The sequence below is a fragment of the Hippichthys cyanospilos genome, chromosome 10 (assembly GCF_059441005.1).
Source record: "Hippichthys cyanospilos isolate Australia breed blue-spotted pipefish chromosome 10, RoL_Hcya_1.0, whole genome shotgun sequence".
In the NCBI taxonomy this organism is placed as follows: Eukaryota; Metazoa; Chordata; class Actinopteri; order Syngnathiformes; family Syngnathidae; genus Hippichthys; species Hippichthys cyanospilos.
The window spans coordinates 14,475,009-14,502,536 of record NC_142378.1 but is presented as its reverse complement, the minus strand read 5'-3'; the positions used below and the strand labels follow the sequence as shown (position 1 = coordinate 14,502,536).

General features: G+C 37.9%; 1 protein-coding gene across 1 annotated transcript; it reads left to right on the top strand.

Moving 5' to 3' along the window:
- Positions 1-855: 855 nt before the first annotated feature.
- Positions 856-21,450, top strand: alg6 (ALG6 alpha-1,3-glucosyltransferase). The gene is made up of 14 exons (XM_088425798.1): positions 856-1,019; positions 1,238-1,322; positions 1,614-1,703; positions 1,864-1,952; positions 2,143-2,225; positions 3,213-3,277; positions 4,094-4,279; positions 4,868-5,003; positions 7,636-7,721; positions 10,782-10,866; positions 11,062-11,132; positions 11,972-12,040; positions 13,992-14,181; positions 21,077-21,450. Exons 1-14 carry the CDS (start codon positions 938-940, stop codon positions 21,269-21,271), a joined length of 1,512 nt encoding a protein of 503 aa, XP_088281924.1. The 5' UTR covers positions 856-937; the 3' UTR covers positions 21,272-21,450.
- The last annotated feature ends 6,078 nt before the right edge of the window (positions 21,451-27,528 follow it).

The following is a 27,528-nucleotide window of genomic DNA, read 5'->3' as shown; positions in this document are numbered from 1 at the left end:
TGTAGTTTATGTATCTCTCTAAGAATTTATGAAATATTTTCTGAAGGTTGAGAATTTCCTCAGTGTTGCTTAAGACTGTCTTCCTCAGGGTCGGAAAAAAAAGCTTTATTGTACTGTAAAAATAAAACCTGATTCTCAAACAGCTTTGTCCAAAGGGCAAAAAAAAAACCCATGAAAACTTGAAAATTGACAAAAGGCAGTTTACACCTTTTACCAGCTATTAACAAGGACAAACAGCCATTCAGACCGATGGTAATTAAGCTTTTTCAGTTAACCGAGGAACATGTTTATGCAACATGGAAGAATTCCGGTGCTTGGAAAAAACCTGGGAAGCACCTTGTGAACAGTAAGACCCCACACAGATAAGACTTAGCCAGGACTAAGGTCAGAAATGCAAGGCAGGTAGGTGGTTAACTCCTGAATTTACAGCATTTCATTGTATGGATGTTATGATTATATGGAATGTCTGATTGTTTGTACATATTTGTGTTATTGTTTTATGTTTTGCTCTGGTGTTGTTCTATGTTGTATTGACAAGTAATGTTTATTGTGAGATGTTAAAATAACATGTTAATTAAAAAAATACAGAATTTCCACCCTCAAAATTTATTCACAAAGACTATTCCACCATGTCAGCCTACAATTCAATGCAAAAAAAAACTAACACTTTAAAAAAATAGCAAAATTAACATTGGTAAGAGTAACTTTCGGAATCATTCTTTCTAATAACCGTCGATTGAAACTCTGATAATTCTTACAGTATTTGAACGTCTCTTACGTTTGGATGTCGTAGCCCGCAACCATTGACCAATAAGATCTTGTAACGACGTCTCCATCGATGACGTGAACAGGAAATGCACGCTGTCTTAAAACAATGTTTGAATGGGCTCTAGGTAGTTTTTATTCCCACAAAAGCTAAATCTACCTTTTAGGAATTATGCAGACTTGGTGTATTGTTTCAATATGTGTTTTAATCGGCGTCGTCGTGAGATGCGGAGTTTCCTTAAATTCTTATTCCGGTAGGAAGACTATTTGTAAAGATATTCATTTCCGTCAATTAAAATAACCAAACTTCGTTTTGTATAGTCTAATCGGTATAACTCAGATGATCATAACGTATTCAAATACAGTCCACGATTTCATAATGTTGCTTGTAATACCTCGTGTGTTTAACTAAACCAGTGCGTTGAACTTGTTTACCTGTTTCCCATTCGTAAAACTGACTGTATGTTTTCAGGAGCGGGAAAAGCACCAATGTTTGGCGACTATGAAGCACAGAGGCATTGGCAAGAAATAACCTACAATCTTCCAGTGCATGAATGGTCAGACGCCTTGTGTACACTTATATACATCATACGTTAATGCAGATCGAGATACTGTACCTCATGGCTTGCAGGTCACACTGTTGCTATTTCACTCGTCATCGTTCACGCTGTGCTTGTAATTGCTGAAAATGCATTTGCATCAGTCCAAATGACCGTTAAAGACTAAAGTTCGTTTTGGTTCCGATAACTCATTTGCATTGACTTAGTATGTGTTGATTACTCATTTTATTAATATTATGTGATGGTTATCATATCAAAGGTTATACATCGGTTCTTGCCCTCCTCCAGGTATTTTAATACCAAAGAAAATGATTTGAATTACTGGGGTCTTGACTATCCTCCTCTGACTGCCTATCACAGCCTCATTTGTGCTCATATGTAAGTAACTCCTCTTTGTGATGAACACCCCTCTAACAATATTACCAAGAACTTTTGAATTCGGAATTTGTTAAAAATTTAGTTGTTTTGACCCCCCCCCCCCCCCCCCCCCCCCTCCCGGCCCCCAATCTAACAACAAAGTATTTATTTTACATTACAGTGCCAGTGTAATAAATCCTGAATGGGTGCAGCTTCACAAATCCAGAGGTTATGAAAGTGCAACCCACAAGTTATTTATGAGAACGACAGGTACAGTAATCAGGTGAAAAATGACAGCAAATCCACCATCTACACTAACCAGCACAATTGTATAAGATCCACTTTGACATTTGTAAGAATATACAATAACTTGTATTAATATAATCCATTTTTAAGGGATGCAAGGATAGATGCTTGCTCTGAAAGTTCTGTTGTGCTGTGTTTCCTTTCTCTGTTTCAGTGCTCATTGCAGATCTCCTCCTGTACATTCCTGCTGTTGTATTTTATTGTTTATGGCTGATTGAAGGAAGTATTAAGAGAAAGGTAAGACACAGTGTTCCTGTTAGCATTAACAGAAATAGACCTAAAGATAATGCAGTATGTACGGCAAATTGTCCATTATTGCAGTGTAAACTGAGAGTTTTAGTTTCCCTTGACTCAGAGCCAAATTGTTTGTCCGAAAGCCGCATTGTGTAAAATTAAGAATTGGCATTTACTGATGTTATGTGAAGGGAGCACGCGCACTACAGTGTCTCAGAGAGACCATACTTTGGAAGCATATGCCAAATGAGCAATACCATTTTCAAGTTTTAGTGCCAATAAAGCGGTATCTACACAATTTGTCAGCAGCAGTAAGTTATCCCGGGATTCTGCGGACATAAACAAGGAGGCCATAGCTGCAGGTGGGAAATCTGTTGACACTGACACATGACAACTGACACAAGCCGAGCACAGTACGAGGCTCCAATGCGAAAATCCAACACTTCCACATTTGTCTATACGCAAACACAACCCTTACCCAGTCGAGTAGAATGCAGAACAGCGATCCAGGCACAATAAATATACAAACTGACATCCAAAACATGGTTTGAGTTACGTCCAAAAAAGCTTTCTTCCTTCGCTTTCCGTAGCTAAAAGAAACATGACGGCGCCATCTGCAAGTGTAATTTAATAGTGATCACTAGACCTATGATTTTTTTACACACAAAATATATATATATTACGCATCACAATAGGTGAGTTAGTGGGTTTGAATGAGCTGAGACAACTGTCACTGTTCAAAGATATTTTTATGTGAACAACATTGTATATTAATCTGCTTTACCTATACAGTTAATACAGGTAACAATAGCGATTTTAGAGTGTTTTGGTGTCTTCATCCATTATCCAATCACATAATCTTCTTCTCTATGTTGTGTGGAACATTAATGTTCATCAGCATTTGAGTTGAAGATCTACTGAAGCAATTATGAGTATAATTGAACATACATATAATTAAAATGTTTATTTATTCATTTTTCCCCTCTGCAGATTTCTACTCTACTGTGCTTTCTGATCTATCCAGGACTACTACTTATTGACTATGGTCACTTCCAGTATCCTGTTTTTGTGTTGTGTTAGTGTGTTACTTTGTTTGCCTGATGACAAAGATATAGAATATTCAGATTTATCTCTCACCTATCAGCCAATCGCAACTGACTATTTTCTCAAGGAGGAGTACACCCTTGACTGGTTGTCAGTCAAAAATAAGGTGCATATAGACAAATAACAATTCACACCTATGGAATATTTAGAGTCTTTAACTTACTTTGATGGTTTTGGAATGTCAAAGAAAGACAGAGTAACCAGAGCAGACCCAATTTAGCGAGAAACTCATGCAAACTCAATTTTGGATCTCCATTGCCTTGAGGTGTGTTTGGGAGTGCGTATGCTTGTTTGTCTATGTGTGTCCTGGGATTGGCTGGCATTCGCGGTGTACCCCGCCTACAGGCTGTAGTCTGTCTGATAGAGAGGTGAGGCACCGTTTGTTCAACCTTTACTCTGATGTGTCTACTTGCATGCTTTCGTGTATGTGATCAGGTTTTGTATGGTATGCAAAGAAAATGCTGTATATAAGTCAGCCTGTAAAGTGAATTGTTCATAGAAAGATTGTGATAAGTGTACTCATTTTAATGTAATTAAATCACGTCCACCGCACTGCCAAATTTGCATATCAGGATATTATTCCTTCCAAAGTCACATAACCTGGAGAAGATCATCACTTCTAAAAATATTCATAGCAATAAAACACTTTATTGATAAAGCAAATGTTTTAATCTGTTTGACACACATAAAAATGCATCGTTTACTTCATGACATTTTGCCATGACATAAATGCTTTCTGATGACAATTTTGACCTTAACAGTACAAGGTACAATGCAGTGAGCCTGGGATTTGCCCTGTGGGCTGTTTTGGCTTTGGGACTGGGCTGGGATGGACTGGGCTCGTTGGCCTTCTCCTTGGCCCTCAACTACAAACAGATGGAGCTCTACCATGCTCTACCGTTCTTCAGCTACCTCCTGGGAAAGTGTGTCAAAAGGAACCTAAGAGGACAGGGGTGAGTGTATACCACGTTGTGACAGAGATGACTACAGCATGTCACTTTGGTTTTTGTTGTCCTCCATTCACGTCATCACCCAACTGACAAACCTCAGTTTAGTCATTTCTAATTTTTCCATCACATTAATTCAACCTCTGTTACATGTAAGGAAAGCAGAGAATCACAGAATGATTAAGATAATAAAGGTAGGATGTTGTTACTTGGCTCTATTATCTAGTAACAATGTTCCAAGGGCATTTAAAGCAAACGGAGAGGCGGATTAGAAGGGTTAGTGGAAAGATATGTCCAGATGACACTCTAGCTATGCCCAAACTTTTTAGCTATGCCCGTGTGCAGCAGTTTCCCAGCTACAGCTGACAAGATCACTGCAGGGTCTCTGACCTACACTGAAGACTCAGCTGATGCATGGCTTTCACTGCATTCCAAAAACAGGAGATCATATCTCTTGAGCGAGGACATGCCAAATAAACATTTTGATTTAGAGAAGCCATTGTAAATGTGTGAAAGACATTCATATTTCATTTTTCGACAAAGCTCTTTTTTTTCATTGTTTTTAACGAATGCTTTTTGTGATCCTCAACGTAGGTTGTTGATGCTACTGAGAGTCGCGGCTACGGTGTTGGGGACGTTTGCTCTCTGCTGGTTGCCCTTTTTGTCTGACCCAGCTCAGACCTTGCAGGTGCTCAGGAGAATCTTCCCCGTGGCCCGAGGCATGTTTGAGGTACAGTAGTTGAATTATCAGTTAGACGGAAAAATGCGAGAGATCTAATCTTCATTTCAAGAAAACATTTGTACACTTGTCTAAGAATTGTGGCTTGCAGCTCAAATAAGCTGTTCAAAGAAATAAGTGGGAGATGATAGTTGAGCTAATAAATTGGCTCAGATATTAGTCACGGTTAGACGTTTTCCAGGGAATGACATTTTATAACTAATGAATTTAAGTCCTGATGTCATGGGTGTGGTGATAATAATTTGAAGGATGTTTTTTCATTAAGGTCAAGCGAAGCCTCTGCGTGCCTTTCAAGCGGTTTCATCCTCAATGCATGGCAAACACTGTTAAGTCTTTCAGTGCCAATCAGAGATAAGAAGAATTGAATCTTGGAAAAGTCAGGAGATGTTTCATGCTGTCTCTGGGAAACGTAAAACAATTGAAAAGTGAAGGTTTCAGATTTAACGGTCTGATTTTTTTTTTGCACGACAGCTTTGTTGTACAACTTACTTTTGCGTCAGTTCTCCAAATCAAATGAGGTATTACTTTTGACACATTCAGTGCCAGCCATTTTCACTCCTTCTCCTTTATACTCCAAAAAATAAATACAAGATAATAAAAGTCTCGACTCATCAAAGATACATAAAATTTGGTATTTGGGATATTGGTATTTTGGGATTGAATGAACTAATGGACAGTCTACTGTATATATAATGGAAGTCTATAAATTCATACGTTTGTTCAGATTTAATGGTCTGTTTTTTTGTTTTGTTTTTTTTTTATTGCGCGGCAGCATTGTTGTACACTTACTCTTGGGTCAGTTCTCCAACTCAGATGGTATTACAGTTGACACATTCAGTGCCTGCCATTTTCAGACCCTCCTTTGCCCTAATACTTGAAAAAAAAAATACATGGGAGTAAAGGTCTAGGCTCGTGAAAATTACATAAATATATATTTGGGATCGAATAAACGGACAAAGTCCATTTTTATTTGGCTGTTGAAAAAGAAAATGTTTGTTTGTTTGTGTTGTGAGATCAAGATGTGAAAGTATGTTTGATTTCTTTTTTTTTTTTTTTGTCAGGTGTCACAGATGTGAGAGAGAAGTTTTCCTGCCCTTATGTAAAAACTATTCTAGTAGCCAAAATTCACAATAGGCTCCCATAAAGACAATCGGTGGGGGAAAATAGCTGCTGATGATTGATGACAAGTGACGCACGTATTAATCACCGGTTTTAAAAATGTACCCGTGATGCTTGAACAGGGCCAAAAAGGGGCGTCCGCTGACTCGCTAACTGGATTTGTTCAATAAACACAAGGTGATGACAACATGACAGGTTACTGGGACACACTCTCTTGAACTAGTTGTGAAATTGTGAGCATAGGTATACACTCAGGTCAGGGTAAGGAAACAGGGTGAGAAGGGGGAAAGGGAGGAGCGGTGGCTGGTGCTTGTGGCGACTACTGGGTGGGAGCAGTTGTAAGTTTACCCACTGAACTACATTCTTCTGTCTCAGGTTGCCCCCCTGCTCACAAAAATGGCACCAAATGCTCTGTGACATACACGCATAGCCTATAGGTGACAGAGATTTGGAATTGCCCCCCGCCGTCCACCACCCCCACTTTGCCATTCATGTGTTGCCTTTAGGTGGCATTCATGAACATTCCCATGGAGGTTATTTGCAGCGGGACGACAGCATAACATTGAATAGCCCAATGCTGACAGGGCTAACATGAGGGTCCACACAGCTGTGCCGTGAGCAGCTGTAGCATGGAAGGGAGACAGAAATAGGCCAGAAACCAGATTTCTGGTCATGGCCCGAAACCAAACCAGACTAGAGAAGTAATAAAGCCAATATAATGTAGTCTAGTCTCATTGTTGTGTCATATTATAGCATTTTCTTTGAACTATTTTCTGCAAAGCTTGTAACACGTGCAGTATTGACTCGAGTAAAATCTTGGAATTAATGTAAAAGCGTCACATTAAAAAAAGTGTTTGTTTCAAAGACGGCTATGGCTTTTTAAAAAGTAAATGCGTTTCCCTGTAAAATACAACTGTTGAAGAAAACTACTAAATATGGGGTCTTGCTTTGTGATGGTAGAGCAAGCTAAACAACTAACACTGTGTTTGAGCTTGGCTTTTCAAATTGCATAAATATGTACAGGTATTTCTTTGTGAGGACAAGTGGTTGAGAAATGGAGAGATGGATGATTGAAAATGTTACAACTTTGAGCACAGTCAGTTAGGTTGTGTCTTGCGGTCTAGATCTGCTGGTTATGCAGAAACTATTATAGTCTGACCTTTAACCTTGTATTTCTGAATTTACAAGTAAGTCCCATGCTGACAGTGTGCTACCTGCCACACCTCGGATAAGTCCCATGGAACTGTCTCCTAGAAATGCCTCAGGGAACATTTATCAGGAAAGTTGCTCAACATGTAAATTTATAAAATTCAGAATTCAGAGTTATGACTGCACTTGTACAAACATAACGGCACACGTCAAAACAGTATAACATGATATAAACATACAATAATGAATGGTTATGCATGATTTTATGTAGTTACGTGTTTATTGTCTGATGTGTTTGATGACGATGAGTTTGGATGTCATCACTTCTCGTTTAACCATGTGTGCATGTGGACAGGATAAGGTGGCCAACACATGGTGCAGCTTGAACGTCCTGATAAAGATCCGATCCATTCTGTCCAGTCACTCCCAACTCTACCTCTGGTAATTTCCCAATTTTTAAAAATAATTGCTGCCTTTTCATTGCCTTTCTGTATTTTTTCTTTGTGTGTGTGTGTGTGTGTGTGTGTGTGTGTTATTTGTTTGGTTTTCTTCATCCTCTGTTGTGGTTCCGCCTTTCAGTTTGAAGCAGTAAGAAAACAGAGTCTGCCTAAGGGTGTGAACAGTGTGATCTAGGGGGCTAGAAACATCTTGTGAGGACCTTCTGAACACGAAGTCAACGCTGTTTTTAGAAATGTGGTGACAAGCGCTTTGGTCGATCTTGGAGATACTGAGGCTTGTGACATTTGTAGCCAAAGCAAAAGTTATAGAAGCTTAAATTGCATCTTAGTTTTTTTTAAATATAAGGCAGATCTATATTATACAGTAGGTAAATGCTATTTGGAGTTTTTGCTATTTGGAACCAAATCCGAGGTCCTGTAAATCACTTGGAGGAAACAGTTGATCTAACAGTTGTGCCATGGACGACTGTGCTTAAATAACCTATCACTCTAAATATAGGACTATCTTCACTGCATGAACATGTTTTTGCCAGGCTGCTAAGTCCTGGGATAAAGTTGGACCTCTTTGACTGTTGTGAATTTCAAACAAATGAAAAACACTTCTGTCTTTTGGCACAGCTTGCTTTGCTAAATGCTTCTGCATTGGTGTACTGAGTAGGACGAACAAATCAGCTGTGAAACACTATCTGCGTCCTTCTGGATTGCAAAGCACCACGCTTACTAATAAGACGCGCATCCTTGTAGACAGTGAATGTACTGAATTACTCGAGTTCCACCATGTCAGACTTTCACAGTTTTTTTAAACAACTGTGGCACACAGTTTATTCTGCAAACACAATGTCTGTGTCTCAATTCTTATCCCCCAGCTCCTTATTCACTATATTATATAGTCATGCACAGGGGTGCACGTCATTTTTTTTCGTGGGTTACTCACATAAGTACAAGGACATATTTGGTAAGGTCCCTCATAATAGTCTTCCTCAATGTCCTTCTCAGTGCCGTTCACATGCCTGTGTCCTCAAAAAGTCATAAGTCCATCAGTTATGGTTTGCGTGGTTTGTTAGGGACCCAGTTTAATTATTCCGAGGAAGTCAGTGATACATTTTTTGGCAACTGTAAAGTGACAACATAAGCCATCTCTTTCTTTCAACCCAGAGAGCTAGTCCAAGCCACATCAATAAACAAACAAATATCTTCAGAATAGGAGGACACATGACACGTGTGCTTTGCTTCATGAAAGAGGAGAAAAGTATTACATATAGCTTGCGTTTTTCCTGCAGTTTGTCTTGCCACAGAGCAAGAGGGCAATTAGCTATTGCTTCTCGATTAGCATGTATGTCAGCCATAAGTTGAGCTAAATTCACACGCTCTTTTCATGCACGTCAAATAAAGAATGACTGAAAAATCTCAACCATATATCAAACGCATCTGCTTTGTTTACCAGCTGAGGACATTAGCAGTAAATCAAGCCACAGCACATCTTGGAACCACTTTTCAGGGAAAAAAAATGTTCAGTTCACGCTTGGTTGTTGTTATGGATAAAGGTTAGCTAGGGTACGCAAATGCACTAAGTGAAGCATGTGGCGTGACGCATCATTGATGTCTGTCGCGCATGCGTACCAGTTATGTGCATCCCTGGTCATGCACTCTTCATGTAGCACTAAAGTAGTTCCCTCATTCTGTTTAGTGATTTAAAACAGCTCGATCACTACTTTCTCCTTGTCGCGTCACCTCATGTGACCACCACACCTGTCATGATTGCGAGGACGCACAGGTACATTAAGACATTCAGAAACCCCGACAAAATGGTGGAAACCATGAATAATGAACTCTGTTGAGAATAGTGCAACACATTTGGACACAGGCATTGTTACACTGACGCCTTAAACCTGCTGACTGATCTCTCAACACCCTCTCCTCTGCTGCTCCACCCGGCCCCCACTCAGAAGGTGACAATTGAAGGGTTAAACTAATGGTCCCCTGAGAGGGGCTAAACTGTGTCAATGTAGCAAGAAGCTTTTTTGTAAACTAAAGCAGTGGTTTACAAACTTTCTCAATAATGGAGCCCCTATGAAATAGTACCCCCAATCGTGAGAAATGCATTTATAGATTAAAAAAAAATACTTAAAAACAAAGCACAATATTTTCTGTGTCTGATTAATTAAACTCTGGAACTGCATTACAGTAACTCCAGAAGATATGTAGATAGTGTAACATCATCTGTTTTATTTTTGGCATGTCTGTCAGAAAAATGCATCACGAATGACAATGCTTGACTGTATCAAATTGAACAAAATCAAGCCATACAATATTTGCAAAGGAATCACTATAACACAATTAAGCATTACGTTGTTTCATGTTCCAATTCATTTGCTCTTAATTCAGAAATGTGTTGTTCTTGTCACAGCATTAAAAAGTATTACATTTGATTTGCAGATACCAGCAGATAGTGTTCAAATTCCATGCATTCCCTGAAGTGCAATTACGAGTGACTAGAGGGATCAGTTTGTTCATTGTTTAGATTTGACGTGTTTAAGTCTTGGTCTTCCTGTGTGGCGCTTACATGTTCTTTGAGTGCTTGCCACGCTCTAAAAACATCTGGGTTTGAAAACAACAGAATTATGGGTCAAAAAAGGACTGGCCCAATATTTAGCTCAATTTGACCCATTTTTTCTGCTTTGTTTTGTGCAAAACAACCCAAAAAAATGGGTCAGTTTCTACATCAACTTCTAAAAAATCCCAGAAAGGTGGGTCAAATTGACTCAATAAATAAGTTGGTCCTGACTATATGGCATGGAAGGGATGTGCGCTCAAATAGTCTGGCCATTTTTGGATTAACCTGGAAACTGTGATTTAATATGTTCAGGCCGGTCACTTAAATATTAAATACCGTTGTGACTTGTTTTTATATAAGGTCTTACTACATTGTGTGCTCCTTGATTGTTTTTTTTCTAAGTAGTAGGAGGTTGGTTTTTTTTTGTTTTTTTTCTTTTTAGAATCAAGCATAAGCAAGCTCATCAAATGTTTTTGTGCTTTATTCAAGTTTGGCCTTCACCGTCCTGGCAGTCCTGCCATCCTGTATCAGAGTGTTTACAAAACCTACATTCTGGCACTTTAAACTTGCCTTGGTGAGTGATTAAAGCACACATTAGCACAGCCTACTGCTAAGGGTTTTCCCATTCATTTCTTTTAGCAGTTCCTGTCATTGAATGTGTCTTAATGTTAGGTGCAATAAGATCTGCTACATGTTTTTAATCTCATTACTATATGCTGTTAAGATTAATTTAGTTAGAATAATAACACAAAATATGCTTCGTTTTTAGGTCAACTCATCTTTGGGGTTCTTCCTCTTCTCGTACCATGTCCATGAGAAGTCCATTCTCTTGGCATCATTGTGAGTACAGCAAAAATATCAGTTTGTCACTCATCAGCCAAGAGCTGCAAAGCAATAACATTCTTATATTTGATCTTGTTAAATAACAGAATTTTGCTTCTGCCATCACACTGAATTTATCATTGTTGAATGCAAGTCACTATGTGACAAGTCATTATGTTTGACTTGCATTCATTTCACTATCAAAGGTGCACTGTTTGTAAACATGTGCTTTTCCTGACTACTATATAAAGGTATGGGTAAGGCCATGGGTATGATTGAGGGCAGGGGATTTGGTTCTTAGATCTGGGATTGCGTATTAATCTTGATGAGGGTAGATTGTTGCTTTATTAACTATTGAGTTATATCTACCACCTGTTCCCATAAATCAATCAGTAATGCATGTTCAGGGATCAGGAAAGAATGGAAGGCAGCAGCTCAGGCGTTGTTTGCGCAGGATCAATTATTGGACTGTAACAGGATCGGCAAAGAGCACTGACAGTAATTATGGGATCATTGCCGGTGGAAAGTGCCCCCTTCAGAGCATATGAGGATACAAGTCACTTGTCAACACTGATCAAGCACCCAGACATTAATTTAACATTGTAAAGTCATGTCAAAATATTGCCCGTCCTGATGTAACTCTTGGAGGAAATGATTTTGTTGGATAAAAGACCTACTGGTTCTTAACTATTGCAATAAATCTGAGCAAAAGGCAACTGCTGTGTGAGGAGTGACCAATGTGACCGTGTGTGGGTGGCGCACACATACATTTGATGCTGACCCAACATGGCCTCAAATCCCCTCTACTTTATAGTCTGTTTGATATTGTTGACAAGCCATTTATGGTTCTTTTCTAGGCCCGTCTGTCTTTTCCTGAATGACCTTCCACTGATGTCCATTTGGTTTCTGCAAGTTTCTACATTCAGGTAACTCAAACTCTCTCTTTTTAAACCTACTGCATGAGTAGATGCAGTTGTGTTTAGTTCGTATTGTTGATGATCATAGATCAAAAAAGAGATATTATTTCAGTAAGATTGTCAATTAGTTTATCTTAATAATACCATGTTGATCTCACTCAAAATTTAATATTATTTGTTTAGATGTATTGTTTTATTGTGGCAGATCAAAAGTTTGATATACAACAACAACAAAACTACTGTCAGTGACTTCTTTTTTTTAACAGACTTTAACAGATGCAGTTGTAATCCTTTATCGTTTGGTGCGGTCCTGACTGCAACTTTTACTTTCAACAGGAGGAATTGTCCTGTTTCCTTTTGTAATAGGAATATGAAAATAATTTTAAAATAAAACATTGCCCTTTCTTGCTCAAACATAGGGTGTTCTCGAGTCTAGAAATTTGTGATTGCTCGTTACAAACTACGTCTTTGTTGCTATCGTTAGGTGTGGCTGCAGTTACAGCTGGGTGCTTTGCATTTATGTGGCACACAAAACCTGAGTTGCTTCTGCGGTAGGCGAACTCCCTCTTATCAATATTCATCCATCCATTTTCTAGAGCCGCTTATCCTCACAAGGGTCGCAGGCTTGCTGGTGCCTATCCCAGCTGGCTTTGGTCAGTAGGTGGGGGATACCCTGAACTTTAATATGTCCAATTCAGCTGCCGTGCATGGATGTTTTGAGTGTGTGGGAGGAAGCCGGAGTACCCGGAGAGAACCCACGCCGGCTCGGGGAGAACATGCAAACTCTACACAGGAACTCCGGTGCCAGGTGGAATCGAACTCTGGTCCCTCCAACTGTGAGGCGGACGTGCTATTCACTGCGCCACCAAGCCCTTTAATTATTATTTTTTTTTAATTAATTAATAAATAATACTTCAATTATTACTGTAATTAATTAATCTCAATCCATTATTTTGAGACCTCCACTCAAAAGCAAAACGCCAAACCTTGAGTCAAGGTCACTGATTTTCTTAAATGTAAGCGGCACTGTAAAAACACTGTATAAATAATATGGTGTCATTCATTGCAAAAGTTAATGCCTAATGACCCAGTACAAAGTTATCAATACATACAATATAAAGCTGTCAGTTCATTTTCACATATGGTTTAACGGTTTTTCTTCCAGGCTTTTATTGTCTCTAATCTTATAACTATCAAATGACAAATGTCATGGTAATACTCTTTAAAATGTCAGCAAGTTGGTTGAGTTAAGGTTAGGACTGCTTTGGGAAAGACAAGTAGTGCTTCAGGTGCTTCCTCAACTTTCACCAGCTGTTGTTAAATTCTTCCGGCAGCAGTAATTGTTGTGTGTGTGGTTTAGTATAAGGATACATGGGGATTACCCTACATAGTCAGAATGCCTGCTGTCTAAGTGTGCATTGTATAGGGACAGAAGGTCATTCTCTAGTTTCTCAGTACAGTCTGACATGGGCTTAATGTGCATCCTCTCCAGGCTCTATTATCTAAAAAATACATCTTTTGTTTGCATAATTGACTGAATGAATGCATGAGTTGAACGCGGAAAGGACAGAATGTAACCAGTCTGTTTAAATTGATTATGTGTTTCTAAAATGTTTAACTGTTGAATGATGCGTTTTTCTGTTTGCAGAAAGAAAAAGAATGAGTGGCTGTGAATTGAGAAGTTTTTGATAGTTGGGGTGTTGTGCGATTTAGTATGAGTCAACTGTTGTTCTTGCCCATGGTCATCCTCTAACCTAAGATAAGCTTTGTATAAATGTCATAGTTATCTCTCTCTGGGGAAAAATGTGATATATTGTTGCCGTACGCTTGATATTTTTGAACCTAATGAAATACTACGTGTACATATGTAATGCATATTGGGCATCAATGTACAGGTTTAAAAAGAAAAATATAAAAATCACCTTTGTGTGTTTTTTCCACCCCTTGTTTTCTTTTGCAGCATGCTGCCTCTGTTTTTGAAGGATGGTCTTCTGGTGCCATTTGTTTTGACTTCGCTAGGCTTCCTCTTCTTCAGCACCTACTTATTGTCGGCATTGGAGCTCATTTCAGATGAACTTACCATGGAAGCCTACCAAAAGCTTTTGTTGTTCCTACCCAGAATGGACCTGGCTTGGATTGTGAAATGGAAGGTTAGTGCTACCTGCTATTAAAATAACAAAAGAATTGAAATTCAATTCGACCAACAGCTTGGTAGAACGTATGGCGGTAGACGGCAGTTACTATCTTATCTGTTTTGACGAAAATAGTTTGTCATTCACAAAATGTTTTCTTTTCTATATTATGTTCTGTGCACTCACTAGTCTTAACACCGCATTATTAATACTAACAATATAACGTTTCTGGGAATTTAAGCAGCAAAATGCAGCCGTTTTCATCATTCTCAGGAGACAGCCATTTTGCCATGTTTTTGACAGAAAATGTCATCACGGTTGTTCAGGACCCAGTAACCAACAATCATGGTTCAGCTTGTGATTGTCACATGACCAAACTCAGAAAACTTGTGGGTTGTGATTGGTTGCTACGGAGCCCTGAGGAACTGTGATGTGATTTTCAGTCAAAAGCACGTGGCAAAATTGATGTCTCCTGAGATGGATAAAAATGGTTGCATTTTGCTGCATAATTCGTATTCACCATACTCTATTGATCAGAGTGGTGTGTTTAGACTAATGAAGGCATATAGAACATTTTATTGTGAAGAAAATTTCTAGGTTGACTTCTCTTAAAACTGAGTGTTGTGCTAAATGGGTCTCGTTATGTAAACTTTAGAACTACACTTAAAATACATTTGTAGTAATATATGTAGGCATATTCAGCTACTTCAAGAAGACAGATCATGTAACTACACCTGTTTTGTTTCTTGCTCATATCAGTACTATAATACAATTTATTAAGCAAGTTGCTTCGAGTTCCAATTCATTTGCTCACAACTGCACATGAAAACAAATACACTTCCCGTTAGAGCATTAAAAAGCATTTAATTAGATTTTGTGATACCTGCTCACATACTGTACCCTTAATGTGCTTTCTTTTAATTGAATCCCTTTTGAGAACCGATTGTAATTTTGTGAGTAACGAGCCTGTTCGTGCAATACGTGGAAAAATGCAAAAACAAATGCAGTTAGTCGACGACGATATACAGTCCTTCAAAAAACTAGTGCAAAAAATGAGGTCAAATACTTTTGGCGTTGACTGAAAATACAAGAGACAAGGGTACAGCATTCATATCCAGATATTTCCATCTGGATCTGATGTACACCAAATCCCCCACACCCAGGGTTTTATGGAATAATTAGTCACATTACCGCAGGGATGAGGATATATAGCTAAAACATTAATTCTGTGGAAGTTGTCATCTCCAGGGAACAAAAGCTTCTGCCAATGCAAGAATTTTTAATCATTTATATAAGTTTGTGTCTGGAGCGACTATAGGTCCAGACCCAGAGCAAAAATGGCACTGGTAAAGTGTCAGAGATTAGGACAAGGTGTCTTTTTATAGCGTGTGTCATTAACACACGTTTGCCTAGATATATTTATTTACACAAGCAGCATAAATAGCGAGCACCAGTGACGGTGATAGGGTTTCATGGGTTTGGGCAGGCGGGGTGGGCGCGGGCACGAGGTGTTTCCTCGACCGTACTCACTGATTTATCTGCAGGTCATAATGCTTAAATAGACATAGGAGTGTTCTCACTCTCACCATCAGCTGTTTGCATCTCTGGTGGTAAATTAAATTACTGCTCGGTTTGATAAATCATAGTCACATTACAAACAGTTAGTTTTTAGCCTCAGGTGCCAGGCCTTTGGGGGGGGGGCTTTATAAATACTTTCTTCATGGGAACCGCATAAACCAGTGGTGCTTAAACGTCATTAACCGTTTGGAAAAGACAATCAGGAATGTCCGGGTATCATTGGTTCACCATTGTCCAGACTTGGGACATTTTGGGACAATTTGATGTTATGAACTGTGAACAGTTCACCACCTGACTTTCTGTGTCATGTGATTAATATTTATCAACCATAATTATTTTTCAAAAAAATATATATCCTGTAATTATGATGTTATGACGTGTTATTAATAGATTACAGAATGTTCTGACTTTAGCACCGCTTCGAATAACGTCACTGCAGTAGAACTCACCTGGCATATACTGTAGTATTGTACCACAGTAACTTGAAAGCCCAATTACTTAATTTATTTGTTTTTTATTTTTGTGTGTGTGTGTAAAGTCACTGCAGTGTCCTTTGAACACTCTCCCTCCGGATCACACGTTATTTTAAAGGTCAGTCAGGTGGTTTAACATGAGATAATGAAATAAACTTCTCTTTTAAATGCCAGTTTTTGTAAGAATAAAATGCAATGTTCTGTTTCAATTGGTTGGTAGCAGACTGATTAGTTGTACAGAAATGAAAAAGAAAACTCTATAGCAGGGCTGCCAAAACGGCTTTGCGAGATCCATTTACAAAGATTCTGCTCCCAAAAAAATTCACAGATAAAAACAAATTCACTTCAGCGCATGCCACATACTACTTAGTATAGTAATTCATTGCTACTGTATTCACTCCACTTGAACTATGTGCATATGGCTATTTAATATGGTAATTCATTCATGTATAGCTGATATTATTTCCGTGAGCACACGAGAGAGCGGCAGGTGATGAGAACCACTGCAAGAAGTCGTTAATTTTAACCGACATCAACATTTTAAAAATGTTATTTTGAATTGACCTATTGTATAACTGCTGAATCAGGTGTGTCAAACATACAGGTCGCAGGCCAGTTCTGACCCACAAATGGGTTTGATCTGGCCTATGAGATGGTTTTGTAAAGTATAAAAATGTTTTTTAATAAATGAAAAACTTGAAATGTTTCATGAATCATAATAATGTTAATATTTTATGATTAATAGTGATATTTTACTTGTTTTGTTTTGAGCAAAACAATAATAATCAATAATCAATTCAGTTGTTTTAAAGTAATATAAATAGTACCATCATTTTATTGGTCAGGTTCACTTGGAAATAGATTTTCCTCTATGCCAACTCATCCATGACACTGCTGCTCTAGATGGTGCAGTGGTTCTCAAATGGTCTACCTTCAGGAGGACATTTTTTTCCTGTAGTCAAGTTGTGGGCCAAATGTTTTTATTCGTCAAATTTATTTCACAGAAAAATTGAAGACAAAAGACTTATTTGTCCTTACAAAGATCCTGGGATCTGCTTTTATAACCCACCTTCTAAAATGCCTTCTAAAGTGCTATCTTTAGGCCCAAAACAAAGTAAACTATTTTTTTCTTTGTACCAGTGACTAGTCAAATAATACACAATTAGGTAACAATGAATCAGAAATAAAAGAAGTGAAAAACGAAACACTTCAGAAGCTCAAGCAGAGGCACAATACAGACATATTGAAACTAAACAAACACAAAACAAGACTTTTCTACCAACATGAACAGGTAAATCAGTGCTTGTGATGATGGATGCTACATGTACGTTTATTCTATTGTAATACATTTTACTATGACATTTGTTAATGTCTGTCGGTTTTTGCTCACGTCTTGTAAATGCAGTTTGATCCTTAGACTTACTTTGTCCTTTTTATTGTTCAATGTTTGGGACGGACATTGGGCAGTTATCTGCTACTTGATCATCTTTACCTGCCAGCATGAGCAGCATTTGATGCAAACAAATGTTGTGATCTATTTTTCACGATTTGACATTATTTTTTTTCAGCTAAGTTTTTTTTTTTTTTTTTTTTTTTTCCCGTTTAGTGCAATGTCATGTGATCGATTGAGGTAGCTAGGTGGGCCCCCGGTCGACCGGGATCGACACAATGGAAACACCTGCTCTATACAGTAGGTTTAGGAATTTACCAATCAATCAATCAAGCCTTTACTGTATTTACATAGCGCCTCTCACACTTTAAAAGCCAGACAGCACATGTCACAAAACAGATTCAAAAACAATAAAACAAAACAGAATAAGTTGGCACAAAGCAGTTCTTGGCAGTGCAGCAAAAAAAACATCTGTGGGATGGTTCCAAATATGAGTGCATCGGCATCCTATAATTTTGCATTGCTGTTCCACTCTTTAAAAACATTTAGATTTTTTTTTTTCATCAGCATTCATTCAGTCACAAACATTTTTTTCTTTGGAACTTTAATCTCTTTCTTAACTAACTTTCTTATCTACTTAACTGAATATCAAATCAGATTCTGTAGCACAAATCCAGGTAATTCCAAAAAGTTCATATTTTCTTGCAATGGTATATAGTTGCTCACGATGTGTGTCAGAGCAAAAACTAAAACATAAGATCAAAGTTGTTAACTGAAGAGCTTGAAGATGGGATTGCAGTAGGGCACAGATATTTCTATCTAGTTTGACGTTATGTGCCCAAGAGTGAAGTGGCCTTTAGAATTAATAGAGTTGGTAGAAACACCCTTCCTGGAGTTTGCTGGTGACGAAAAATAATTAAAAAAACCCTTTAGTCATTCAGGCTGAATTCCACCGATCCTTTGAAAATATTGGGGGAAAGTTCTAGATTTCTACAAAACTGTTCCAAAACATTAAGTTAGGTCATTTAGAAGTGATAATAATCTTTGACCCACTGAGATTGCTTTCTTTTTACCCTCGTCACAGTTCTGACTGTGAGCCCTGAAAGCAATTCCTCATCCCTTCTCAATTATTTTTGCAAAGCCCCCACCCACAAGAAAAGACAAAACATTTCACCCCCCACACTTGCTGTGGTGATTATAAATGCGTATAATCTATGAAAATTGTATACGTATACCTAAAATTATACCTCCCCCAAAAAAAGCATTTTAAACCAACTTATAGCAAATGTTCACTTTTTACAGGGTTTATACAGGTTAAGGAAGGAAATAAGGGAATAGCTTAAAGTGCATCAAAGTCCCTGAAATAAATGCCAGTCTTTATTCAAACTAGAAACCCATTTGACCAACTGAATTATTTAATAATAAATGAAGAAATAAATAATACTAAATGTGAATTGATATGGAACATTAACTCCATTATACAAATATTTAACTTAAAGAAAAAGTTATAAAACATTGTGCTGTTTTTTTTTTCCCCATCAGAGTCATTCATGTGTTCTAGAAAACGTTGACACCAAAGTTTAGAAATCCCACACACTTTGACAATGAATGCCACTGCACCACCTGGTGCTTTAGATGTGCAATTACTCTACACAGCGGCATAGCCAATCCCATTTCGCTACCCCTTTCTTGCAAGTTCCTTGGTCCTTGATTGTGTTTAGATTTTAGCTACTCCTTCCTAAAATTTGTTTCCAGAAAGACATTCAACCAACTTGATTTGTGACCAGTAATTAACTGGCAACCAATTAGGGATATTGTTCACGTTTCCCCTGAAGTCTGTTCGAATAGGCCTGAGTCCTTTGTGACTCTGAATGCTGGAGAATTGCTGGATAATGTCTGTTCGTTGAATGCATCCTCGATCAAGATTTCAATGAATGATGCGTCACAGATTAATCGTCTCTGTGGTTGATTTATTGTAACTCTGACAACTTTCTATAGCAAAACCATCTTTATTTTTCACGTGAAATCAAATCTGACATTACAGTAAAATACCACCCAATACCAATAAGTTCCACGCCTCTCCTTCTGGTGAACGTCCAATTTCATTCATTCCTTTTGAGCACTAAAGACTGCCACAAAAGATGCACTTCAAGATCCTGTCCTTTGTGGAACCTTCCGAAATTACAAAATGCCTGTTAATGCTTTGCTTGACACGAAGATGGCGACAAATGTGGTGAGAACTTGAAAATAAACCTTACCATAAGTATGTTTTTATTTTGAAGTGGCTCCTGGAAGGTTGTTGCTGCAATGACTAACTTGATTCATGGACTGTTGCGCTAGGAGTCGCAAGTCAACATAGCGTTGTTCTGAAATCATGTACAACCACTTATTCAGGGCACTAAAAAAAATGACTCATTGCAGACAATATATTGTACTGCATTTGTTGACAGCGTTTATTGCAGTATTTAGCATAAATTAGCTGCTAACTAACAGTTTAATAGATGCATGTTCCTTGCTTTAAAGCTGACAGCCTGACAGTTGCCGTTCATACTGATCACTTTTGAAGAAACCAGGTTGATTCAAATGTGTTCTGTGGTCATCACTTTGTTTCATTGACCATTACTTATGGTGAAAGAATTTTTTAATATCTCAGTTTCTATTTGTTAAATAAAAAACATGGGTATTGTAAAAAAACAAAAACAAAATCATAGTTGATCATTCATAATTAAGTGTAAATGTGTTATTCATAGTCCTATGTCTTTGTATTTAAATACATGTTTTCTTTCATTTTGATTTGAATTCCAAAATACTCAAAAGCTGCAGCTCTACTGGAGAAGTAGAAGATGCTTTGATTACTTTCAAATCCCCTTTTGGTTTTGCAGTTGACGAATGTTTGGTAAAATATTGGCAGAAACACAAAGAGAGTTTGTGTCCATTTGAACGCTCGATTACGTTTACATTTGCATGTTTGCATACTCTGTCTGCTCAATAAATAGAAAAAATGAAACCATGAAAATCTATTAGTCATTATTTGACAGTACAGTTTATTAAGAAATTTCCGAAAATCTCTTCTCATTTCATGGAATTTGCGACATCCCTATTTACCATACAAAAGTACTGTACGTTCGAGTGTAATTCAAAGGCAAAGACCGAAGTATATATTCCAAAATATGTCCATCTCTGTTGAATACAGCACAGGACATTAAAATTCCGAAACATCCCACAAATGTTGCAAAAAAAAAAGAAAAAAAAAAGTCCTAGGGTTTGAAATACGTGATTGTAAATCTGATTTTCATTTTAAATGACTTGTTAGCTTTATCCTTACATATGCAGATTCCTAAACTATGGATTTAAATTTAGAAGCTATAACATATGTACGTGGAAATCCACTGAAGGTTTTTGAAATGTTGCCATTGATGTCTCTGGTCTCATTATTGACACCCCGGTTTGTTTGTTTTTTTTTGTCTTCCAGTTTTACATCAGCGTCTTGGCGATGGCCTGTTTGAGCATTGCAAGTGTTGCTCTCTCTCCTCCACCTCGTTTTCCTGACTTGTTTCCTACACTAGTGTCTATTTTTTCTTTTGTTCATTTCTTGGGAGCATTTTTCTACTTCAACGTCATTCAGTTCCTTGCTTTGCCAAGCAAAAAAAGACAGAAGAACAAATAAATGCAGCGGACACAGAGGGATGCGGTTGAGTTGTTAGTGACTAGGAAAGCCAATTCTACACAAAGGTATTGTATGCTTTTTTTTTCCCCACATTGCACAATAGGATTGATCCTTACAGGGTCCTTAACATTTGCCCTGGACTTTACCCTAATAAGCCTTTTTTACACACACACACACACACACACACACACACACATATATATATATATATATATATATATATATATATATATATATATATATATATATATATATATATATATATATATATATATATATATATATATATATATATATATATATATATATATATATATATATATCACTTATTGAAGTTCACACTGATATCCAGACAGATTATTGCATGCTGCTCAAAGACAGGCGATAATGCAGCAGCAGGTGGAAGAAAAAGAAAAGTGAGAGAAAAGGATGGGGCCTGTCTTATAAACTTATCTTATTTTCTTATTTTTCTTTGGGATTAACTCTGTCTAAATAAAATCAATGGAGCTCTTTCTATTTTTCCACTGTACATATTTTTTTTTTACATAGAATATGCAAGCTGTTTTGTACAAATGTATTTCAATCAGAAAACAAAGTAAAACATCCTGAAGTAAACAGCAGCTTTATTACCTTATTCAATTATACCATTCCAAAAAATGCTATAAAAAAATCTTTTTACTAATCCACTACTGACGACTGGCAAGCGACAGAGCCAATAATTAGACAGGAAAGACATCTTCAAAGCTTTTACGCAACAATATTAAATATTTTCACGTTCTTGGTGCCTAAATGGGCTGCCTCACGAGACATGCACATTTTGCACAAAACAGTACAGGCCCTTAAAAAAGATGATGGAAGGTGACAAATCCGAGCATAATGCTATAAACTTGAAATACCACTGAAAAAAAATGCTACATGCTATTCGCTTTCCAATCTTTCACTGAGTTAATGACATGGGCATAAAAAAAGCCATTACAACTATAAATGTTAGCAGGTCAGTGAGAGGGGCTAGAGCATCAGAGGCTCTGAGCCACCGGCCAATAATGGGCTCACATGGCAGCCCATATTCTGACTTGTTTTTTTATGCTTTGAGGTGATGGGGACAAAATTGGATCCATTTCATAACTTGTGTTAATGCTTGTTTTGGCAATGACCAACTCAGATTTATGTGCTTGGTGTCAAGCCAAAGAAACACATTCCAATGTCCTCCTTTTTCCTCATCTAATGAGCTCTATTCAGGTATGCTTTAACTAGCTCATGATTGACCTAGTGACCTTAATAATATACCCTTCTTTTAATATACCCGTCATGTTTATCGCTACTCTCAAGTGTCATTAGATTTAATTGATGCAATTGCCTTCTTGCTCATTTTTCGGTCACATATTTTTTTCCTGACAAAAAGTTTGATTTTTAAAATCACAGATGAGGTTAAAATGATGTTTGTAAGTACGGGGGTGTTTCATAAGTACATGTGATATCTTTTTTTTCAAAAGGTTTGTGTTTATGCCCCCCAAAAAGAACTGGATGCCCAATAAATTCATCAATTTGCATTTTGGCATTTGGCAAGAAATGGAATACTGTTAGGACACACATAGTGAATATTGGTGAAAAATATATCAAAACATTAAATAATTAATTAATTTTTACTACGAAAAAAATGACTTACAATTCGGGAAATAGAAGATATGCTTTCACATCAATAATGTAACATGACACAAAATTAACTACAGTGTAGTCTTAAAAAACACACTTGTTCTCATCATTACTTATGAGTAAATTCATAATTTGTTATTTATTATCATTATATGTATTTTTTTTTTTTTTTTACTATTTGCTATGTGGGGTTTGGTATGGTTATACTGTTTGATGTTTACAATAAATCGATTACGGATTAACCGGAGAGATAAATGAGTAAAAGTAAACAGTAGACATTGATTATTAAACACAACATATAGTACAAGGCCTCATGCTGGTGTAAATACATGGTTGGCCAGATAATACACTGGGGTTCCATTTGAGTTTTTTAAATCATGTCACTTATCCAATACATGCACAGAAACTCACAAGCTTTGCTCAAGGCACAGGTTTCTCCCGCTGCTATGCGCTCGCCTCTGTGCATCACATTTGTGTGCTAAAATGACATCCAGTCAAAAACAGTTACAAGGTTGAAAACAAAACAAAGACTAGAATTTCATCCAACTCAAGAGGTCATTACTCTTTCTGACAAATATTGTCAATGTCTGTCACGCCTCCTTGAATCCAAATCCGTAATGATGTGACGGAGAATTTTCACTGTACGTTTTAAGTACTCCACATTTTCAAAATCACGCATTTTAAAGTTGTTCCCAGTGGTGCCTTTTTTGTGGAACCGTGGCAACTGTGTCAAAATGACTCTTTGAATGTTAAAGGTTGCTGACCCCTGGCTTCAACAAACAAAACATGGTTTTGCTTCAAAAACTAAGAACAGAAAAAGAAATAGAATGAAAATCATGATCAAATCCATTTAGATGCAACAGGGAATCTTTTGTGCCAGCAGCAGCAAATCATCTTGTGACTGTCACATTCAACATTTAGTCCTCGATTAAGTATCAAAAGTAAATATTTGTTACCACAGTAACAAATAAGGTCAGGATGCTCCATTGCAAATCATTTCGGATTAGGAGCCGGTACATCAAGTACTTCCTGTATCCTCCCAACTGAAACTCTGCACTGCTCGAAGATCAAGGAAGCCTTCATCGGGACCTCGGGCCGCTGACCCTAATTGGCTGAACGTTCTCGCTTGCAATTTGCAAGTCCGTTGCAAGTCTGTATGACACTGCGAAGGGGCCTGAATGAAAACGTTATTTACGTTTACAGTTGCGCCGGCTTTGTCCTTCACGTGGCCTCTAAGGGCGATAAAGTGAGAGTTACATGATCCACCTTAGGCAGAAATAGGAAATGTTGCTGTGAACAGCAGCTGTTCCTTGGGTCGAATCGTGCAGCCGGAGGCCTCGGACTTCCCAGGCACCGCCAAATAAAGAGACTACTGTGTCGTAAGACCCGTCGACCCTCCTCCCTCACGCCCCCGACCCAACTCAGACACACACACACACACTTTTACTTTTCTAAGGTGTTAAACTGCAGAGGCGGACAGGATTGCAACAGCTTGAGCCACAAATGAGACGACAGTTGCTGATGGAAAGAACATTATTTGCACAAAGTTGCTGGATTGGGGTTCTTGTGTGCAATCAAAATTTGTCAGTTGCCTGGCAGAGAAGAGAAGCGGCAAACATGACGGATGATTCGCCGCTGTACATCGCAGACGCACCTTGGGCAAACGAATGACGGCATCCCAGACATCTCGGGCTCGCCACTGACAGGGCGCATTCGACATCCGTCTCCGGTTTTACCTCAGCGGGTTCATCCGTGCGGCGCTTCACACCACTTGAAGAGCAATTTCGCTAGCTGTCAGCGGGCGGGATGACTCGCACAACAAAAACCTGGGGAGTATGGGAGAAGAAAACATGATTGTAACCCCTCTGGCGTCCAGTCATATTCCACCCTCAGTACTGTCGACGTGGAATGTCTCCCAATCTTAGGCCCGTTTTCAATATGCCATTGAAACCTCTGTAATTTACATTAAGATGAAGGGACGATTGTTGTCCTTTAGTCCATGGTAGCCTTTGGAAATTCATAGGAGGTACCCATCCTCATGGCACCTGGTAAGAGTAGTAAAGAAATGTTAACCAAATGTGGATATTGTACTCAAGACTGCAAAGTAGACATGAGTGAATTGTTTCGACCGGGAGAGGTTGCGAATGTTGGCAAATTTAAGGCCCTTCCACAAAGAGTGAAAATGACTTCAATAATGGCGGTGCCACAGTTTTTCAACAGTACTACTGGGGGCCCACATAGGGCCACATACTGTACTTCCTTACCAGATGTATAATGGAATAAATGCAGTTATTAAAAATTGTGTGCGTAAGTCTGTTTTTTTTTTTTTTTTTCCTTTTCATTCAACCAATGTACAGAACTGATGCCACATGAAAAAGCCACACGAGCACGAAATGCGGACTCCACGCAGGAAGGCTGGAGTGAGCTGGAATTGAATACGGGACCTCTGAACTGTGAGGCAGACATGCTAACCACTCTTCCACCGTGTCGCCATCTTAATATATTTCATGCTCAATCTATGTTCTCTTAACCACAATAGCAGTTTTACATTATTTCATCAGTCATGAGACGCTTGAGTTGACACGATGATATTAGTGCGGCTGTGCCACAGAATATTGATCTGAGAAATAAATTATTAAATATTTCCAGATACACATCGCAATAGTCTCACATACCGCTGATTGGAAAAGAGCGTACATTATTTTATATTGTCCAGTGCATTTACATAGAACCTTTTCAGTACTTTTTAAATATTTACAGTATAGGCCAAATGTTTATACACACATTCAATGCATTTTCTTTATTTTCATGAAAATTTACAAACCGGTAAGGCACCTACAACCATACTAACCTGAGAATGTTCCAATTTTGGAAGCTAAGCAGTCGGGCCTTGTTAGCAGTTGGATACGCTTCCACGGGTAGTCATATGTGGACCCGTCCAATTTGTTTGAAATGGAGGTCTCCACGAATGCTTTTCCTTTACCTAAGTGGCGATTACTTATTTTGCATTCAAATTAATATTATCAAAACATAGATATGCAAAGAATATAAGTCTGGTTTTGAGGTATGCAGGTGTAAGTCGAATATGAATGATGTCGGGAGTCTTGAAAATACTTTTGTGGCTGTCATCATTAGCAATTATATCTGGTTCAGTAACAGACATGTAGAGAATCTATTCCTTGTCACTTTGTGGTTCTTCTTTGGCTACGAAGTGGCGCTCAAAGTCCTGACCGTGAAGAAGTCGCTATTTCAAGGACTCCCAGTATTGCCTGTTAAAAGATTTCTTTTTCTTCGAAGTATGAGGATAATCACCTGTCATTTGATAGGATGTCTAATTCTTGCTCATTTAACTTAATTATGAGTGAAGTTTGGGCGCGCTCAATTGACAGAAACGAATCCAAGAGAATCGGAACAGTTTTCAAAACAAAATAGCTTTTATACTTGGATAACGCATAAAATGGAAATTGCTCATTTGGTTTGGCCTTTCTCGATGTTAGCATGGCTTCTTTTCAGATACACAGACATATAGATAGTATAAAAGTGCAGAGAAAAGAAAATAGACCAAACAAAGGGTGTCAGTGTTCCTCTCTTCAATATCAAACATCTTTATATCTCAGTTACTCAGTTATGTCCCATATGCAAGAATTATATATCTTACAAAAATGTACACAAATGACATTGATTAAATCAATCATTCAACTGAATAACAAATGCTCCTCATTTCAATACAAAACGTGAATTAGATGCAAATGAGTGCGTATCAATGCAAAACATTTGCATATGCTAGAATATACCAAAGGGAAATACCTGGCACAAAAATCCTAACGAGCAAAATGCATACAAGAAAGCACTGTATAACATGCTGAAAATAAGAAGTAAAATTAGCTAGAATGTTATTCACAGTCACAATGTGTTGGATCAACAAACACATTAATTTTGGTCATAGTATGTATTGGTATAGTACTCGTGGACCAGATTTCACTGAGAGACAGAGCAACTTGTGTGTCACGACAGTGACTGCTCTCAACTGAAGCCACACCATCCTTCCTCACTACAAAATGTAATATCAACAGCGGCCAGAGGCGAAGCCAAAAATCAAATATAGAGCCAAATAAAGCACAGATCTATATATATATAACTGTTAAACATCCAAAACATCATTATTTCAGGTGCAACTCATGCGACCCAGCTCTAAAGTATAAATACTTCTAACAATCACAATATTTAATATTGAATACCTTTTTCGTTTGATGAACTTTTAAGCCTGCAACGCCACTCTATTTTGTCAGTCATGATAGTAGATAGGTCTTTGAGAGCTTATTCATTATTTTTTTCAATGTTTAAAAGGTATGAGAAGCACTGCAGTTGACTTTTAATCAATAGTGTAAAATTGCAAATTTTAGGTACCATAAAGCCTACTGCTGTGGCCACTGGGTGCATTTTGAACCTTTGGTTGAGACAAAATGTCTTTCACTAAATCAGAAATCTCTTCTTAAAAGATTGCACACTTGGCAATCTAGAGCGCCGATCGAAGTTGGTTGTATATTGGATCAAAACAGTCCAATATACAACTCCCTCTTTAATTACACGCGCGTGTTCAATCA

What these genes read in the sequence shown, in the direction of transcription:
- alg6 (XM_088425798.1), top strand. Translation starts at nt 938, where the DNA reads ATGCAGACTTGGTGTATTGTTTCAATATGTGTTTTAATCGGCGTCGTC. An exon ending in AAGGAAGTATTAAGAGAAAG is followed by an intron (nt 2,226 to 3,212) that starts GTAAGACACAGT and finishes TCCCCTCTGCAG; the next exon opens with ATTTCTACTCTACTGTGCTT. An exon ending in CTGCAAGTTTCTACATTCAG is followed by an intron (nt 12,041 to 13,991) that starts GTAACTCAAACT and finishes TTTCTTTTGCAG; the next exon opens with CATGCTGCCTCTGTTTTTGA.